General features: G+C 38.8%; 1 protein-coding gene across 1 annotated transcript; it reads left to right on the top strand.

Annotated features, from left to right (window-relative positions):
* Positions 1-637: 637 nt before the first annotated feature.
* LOC141220981 (forkhead activin signal transducer 3-like) lies at positions 638-5,223 on the top strand. The gene is made up of 4 exons (XM_073666435.1): positions 638-788; positions 3,192-3,448; positions 3,639-3,743; positions 4,618-5,223. The coding sequence occupies exons 1-4, from the start codon at positions 638-640 to the stop codon at positions 5,221-5,223; spliced, it is 1,119 nt and encodes a 372-aa protein (XP_073522536.1).
* The last annotated feature ends 368 nt before the right edge of the window (positions 5,224-5,591 follow it).

Genomic DNA, 5,591 nt, shown 5'->3' with positions numbered 1-5,591 from the left:
ATTATACAGCTGAAGATGAAAAACAATGTTTGTCTTCAATGTGCCCTGGAAGAGGCGGATTTTCTCCACATTACCAGGAAATGCCCAAAGATAGAGAATTCATTGAATTGTTGGGGTAAATCTAAAGATTGAAGGAGCGCAGTGGTCTAATCCAACAACTGATCTTCATTGCTCCATTACTAATTGGGAATAAATGGTGATCACCGGAAAATTCATTTTTAAATTTTCTTCCCCAATTTTTTTTATTCTTCTTTTCTCATCTCTAAGAAACAACTTTTTTTTCAGGAGGTGATTAAGGGATATAAACATTCAACAGGAAAAATATATGGTAACATTTATATCAATGGCTACTAATTTATCATTTATTGGAAAAATATATCCGTACATACTGCCTCCAAAAGAGCCTAAATGGCATCAGCCGGAGGGGGCTGTGCCTCTCTGCCATCAAAGATTGAACATTTGTAGTAAAATTTTACACTTTTTTGTGTCTTCATTTCCAACCAGAATCTACAAAGAAGTAGATAAATACATATCTGGTATTAGATCAGATAAAAATGTTCTAAAAAATAAGCAAATGGCAAAAAGTAATCTTTAATTATAATGAAAAACGTGGTGGGATTTATAGGAAGATAGAAACATGGCTGGTGACTTATCCCCGCACTTTGTAATACTATGTAAATCTTCTGTTCCTCGGGAGCAGAAACATCGGGTGGGGAAGGTGTTACATGACAACAAGTCTTCTATTCTCAGCAGAGTCCGGAGGGATCAGGAATATGGAGCCTCCTGCGGTGAGAAATCAGTGGAACAAGGGGGTCTTCATAGGGGGAGATTAGGGTCAATCACATTGTAACTGATGTAAATACACAGCAGCCGGAGCAGAAGACGACCGGAGCCGGACAGGGAGATCTTACACAGAAAATAATCACAGCTTTACTGTTACTTTTGTCATATAGACTTGAAAATTCTACATTAGTTGTAAAAAATCCAACAAATTAGAGGTTCTGGTGAAGATGCAGAGAAATTATCATTCAAGGACTTTTTTCCACAGGTTTTTAAAAAACCTCACACCAAGCAAAGGTTCCCAATCATGGCTATAAAAGTGCAGAAATCACAGGGTCAATGAGAATTCGCACAGTTATCTCTTATCGTATTTGTTATTAGAACATAATGTAAAAAAATTCTACTTGAGTAAACAGCAGAAAAAAGAAAAACCAAGTATTCAAAAGATATGAATTTAGGTGAGGAATCTTTAAGAAGAGTAAAACTTTCACCATCAGAGTTTTCGCAGATTTTGCTTTGCTGATGAATGGGATGAGATCCATCTGTACATTTCTTTTGAACTTTGCATTACTTTAAAAATTGGAAATGAAGTTTTCACTCTGTTCTTGTGAACATTAGAGCAGGTATGAATAATGCACATTCAAGCATATCTCAGAGACTAGAGCCCCCCGTACACATTACACTATTGTCGGCCAAACTCTCTGAAACCGATAGGTGCCACCAACACTAAGGAGTATGGGAGATCCAGCCAGCTGATTGTCGGGGGAGATGTTCATCACACATGTCTGATTTTGGACTGTCAATTGCTTTTCTCTCCTAGAGATAACATTTTGGCAGAGATGTCTGTTGGTCGCTTTCTCATAGAAAAGACAGGAGTGCTCGGCCAGTGTATGAGAGAGACAACCGACTTGGCTTTCACCTGAAAGATCGGCCAAAGCATCGTCTTTAGGGTCCCTCAGGATTCCAGTTTTTGGTCATATAAGATACAAGTAGTCCAAAATGGCCAATTTCAGTACTAACAACTTATCAAACAACTGAGGAATGATCATTCGGCAACCCACCTTTGACTTGTGTATGGGGGACTTCACAGTGGTCAACACAATAGTAATAATGATCAAAGTTTGCCATTATGGATGACAATAATCACCAGCTGGCTGTAATCTCCTCAATTTATACACTTGGAAAACGTTATTAAGATTAAATAATAAAACCGCGTCATACAAAAATTGTGGAAAGTGGAATCCATGAAATTTATCAACTTAACCTAGGGAAAGAGAAACATCCCAAAATGTTTTTGCAAATGGGGTCTCACAAGATAAAACAATATGTACATAGTTACATAGGCTGAAAAAAGAATCAGGTCCATCAAGTTGAATGAATCGTGTAATTTCAAGCTTCTTTAGAGGGGTCTAGGGGATCAATCTTTAGTAACACCCTCCCCCCTGATATTAGCCACAGGAAATAGTCCACTATAAGTTTCGGGGTGACCATTCACATGGTCAATGAGTCTATTCCCTCACTGTATAAATATGAGTAAGTGTGTGCCGCTAAATAATACAGACGTCTACTGATGGGTGAACAAGGAACTTACAAAATAAAAAAATAAGGAAAAGGAGCAAATCATAAACCACCAGAGCACTTTCCATATATACGTATAGAGAGACAGTAATTGATATATGAAAAGTATAAATTATACAAAAAAAAACCCAGTAAAACCATATGTTATCCAATAGATACCAGTCATCGTAATCCTGCATCCAAAGTGCCCCACTGTGGAAACCCCCCACTAACAATCTAATGCACCTGAATAATGATAATGAGATAAAGACAAAAGTAAGAAGTGTAAAACCTATAAATATATTCATCAGAATACATGGAATAATGGGTTGGAGTGGGAAAAGCCATAATTATCAATGTGGAAGATAATATTTTACTTTATTATTTATAATATATATTTAAGAGAAATGATTGGTAATTTGGTCTGTAAGTGACTTTATACAAACTCGCAAAAAGTAAGATCTTCAGTCAAGGCTTAAAATGTTGTCCCTATAGACAGTCTATTTCATTCTAGGCCTCAGCATTATCTATGCGGCCGGTGATTAACACACAAGGGGCCACATGGTATACACAATATATACATGGTAAACATGACAAAAGATATTTTAACGATGGATCACACCCAAGAACTGAAACTTTGTGTATTCATACTGCTATTGTCTTTAAGGATCTAGGTCTTTCTATAGCAGTTGAGATGTTACCAGCAGTGGGCTCCATCTTGTTTTGGGGGTATTAACATAACAAAGCCTGAGGTGCGGTGATCAGCACTTATCAAGGCTCCTTCAATGGTCCAGGGTCACATCAGATCTAATACTGGCATCTGTGAAGACATCTGTGAGACATTAACTCAGAAGTCCAAACCAAGGAGACCTTCAATATGCCAACACCGGACATGTTCAGTATTGAGCACATGGAGATGGACTCCAACGTGGTCAGTGGTCAAGGAGAGGAGAAAAATGAACAGTGTGACCCAGACATGACACCAGGTCTGGAGGAGAAAACCTGTGGGAAGAAGAATTACCAGCGATACCCCAAACCTCCATACACTTACCTGGCCATGATTGCGCTGGTAATACAAATATCCCCGGACAAGAAGCTGAAGCTGTCGCAGGTAAGAGAACGATGTTATAAAGGAATAGGTTAGTGGGAGATGGACTTAGGACACAACAAATCTTTTAAGGCTGTACTTCTACTGAGTGGTCTTCTAACAATTTGTAGTAAAGGAGAATTCACAATAAAAGCGGTTCACTATTATTAATACATTTACAAAACTGAATGTTGGTTATTTTTTGTCTTTTTAGATTTTAGAGAAGATCAGTGAATTTTTCCCAATCTTCAATGGAGAATATAAAGGTTGGAAAGACTCCGTCAGACACAACCTGTCCTCTAACGACTGCTTCAGAAAGGTGAGGACTCCGTGTGGTCATTTATTGGGGTGACTCTCTTCTAATGAACGTTGGGTTTTTGCATATAAGGGGAGATTTCTTTATATTGTAAGATGTATTCATCTATAAGATGGTGGAAAACATCGAAATGTCAGGTTTCTAATACAAGTTCAAAAGAAAATTGTTGCATTTTACCATTAGATCAGATCTCTTTCTGGACACTTTTCAACTCTGATACAAAAAGTAATTTCACCATAATAACATTAGCGGATTCCAGGTTCTCCTCCATAAACCTCATCACACACAGCGCTGTATGTCTCCTCCTATTTATAACCTCAGTAACAGTTTCCAGCTCATGAATCTCATCTGCTTAATTTTAGTTGTTTTATTATTACATTATTTTTTTGTAACAATTTCACATTATTAGAAGTTATCGCTTTGCTACATAGTTTCTGACAATCCATATCCCATTCATAATATAATTGATAAATGCCCCCTCACCCTAAAGACCCATATAAAAACACCCAAAGTTCCCAGACTTTTGTATCCCGAGGTGATTATTCCCTAATTTCTAGAGAAATTTTCCTCCATTATCCACCCATCCCCCGATCAAAGCTTTCATCCTACTCAAGGCACAGATATTACATTAAATATGTAGATGATACAAGTGTGATCCTCGTAGTAAAAGAAGAGACAACCTATTGTATTTACCTTTTCTACATGACTATCTATGTACACGCCCTGGAGCAACCCTCCATATATCCCATATAGCCACTATTCCCACATACAAAGTTTCACATAATTTCTTCTCTATGACCCCTATATACAGTAATAAGTTTCGTGAATTTAAATTTTACTTGAATCATTATCTAAATTTATTTCATTTTTATTTCAGGTGCTGAAGGATCCACACAATACTCAGGCCAAAGGGAACTTCTGGACAGTGGATGTGAGTCAGATCCCTCATGATGCCATGAAGATCCAGAACACTGCGGTCACCAGGCAGGACATCTATGCACCTGACCTGGCCCCCTACATCCTTCATGGACATCCCTACAGGCCTTTGGCTTACAACCTTCATCCTCTTCCAACCATGGAGCCCAACAGACCAGACCAGGAAGCTGCTGCTCCGTCCACCTCTTCTTTTCCAGACCCCGCATCCTGTTTTCCATTGATCCTGTGGAACCTTCCTACAGCTTATTCAAGATGTGTTGCTCCCAATGTAGTTGCCCCTCCCAGTGTACACCCACTTGTCCTTTATCCCAACTTCCCATCCATACCCCAGTATAACTATCCATCACCATCTTATTCCAATCCCTCCTTCACATCTTGTTCTAATCCTTCTGTCCAAAACCTCCCCAGCCTGGGACCACAATTACCCCTCCCCCTACGACCCCTGGAATTTAATCACCCTCCTATAGTTTTCCCACCCAACAGAACGGTGTTTGAAATCCCAGGATACATGACTCGAGCTGGGAATATTCCCTGTCAAGGTCCATGAAGGGACCACCAAGGACATAGCTCAATCTTCTTTTGTAAATAGTTCTTCATTTGTGTTTGTTATTTTACTCTTAATAAACTGCTTTTCACTATAAAAATTATTATCCTGGTTCTTTATATGTAAATGTGTAAAGCTTCCCCATGAAAATTAACTTTCTATTCGCCAAGTATCTCTGTAAGATTCCAGTTTTAGTAATTAGAGATCGTCAAACCCAAACGGTAAAGTGCCCGTGGAAGCCCATGGTACTGTTCAGCATCCCGAACAAAGTTTGTTCAAGGGCAGCAGCACAGCCAATCAACAAGCTTTGCTGGTGTGGGCACTTCCAGCTCAATCACAGCTATGTCACGTATTGGCCTGGCTGTGATTGG

This window comes from Phyllobates terribilis, unplaced genomic scaffold (genome assembly GCF_046119375.1).
Source record: "Phyllobates terribilis strain yellow unplaced genomic scaffold, ASM4611937v1 Scaffold_305__1_contigs__length_2280687, whole genome shotgun sequence".
Classification (NCBI taxonomy): Eukaryota; Metazoa; Chordata; class Amphibia; order Anura; family Dendrobatidae; genus Phyllobates; species Phyllobates terribilis.
This window is presented reverse-complemented; position numbering and strand designations above follow the sequence as displayed.

Bases quoted from the DNA above. Each gene is read 5' to 3' on its own strand.
- LOC141220981 (XM_073666435.1), top strand. From the start codon at position 638: ATGGCTGGTGACTTATCCCCGCACTTTGTAATACTATGTAAATCTTCT. The intron at 3,449-3,638 runs GTAAGAGAACGA...TTGTCTTTTTAG, and splicing joins AGAAGCTGAAGCTGTCGCAG to ATTTTAGAGAAGATCAGTGA. The intron at 3,744-4,617 runs GTGAGGACTCCG...TTTTTATTTCAG, and splicing joins CTAACGACTGCTTCAGAAAG to GTGCTGAAGGATCCACACAA.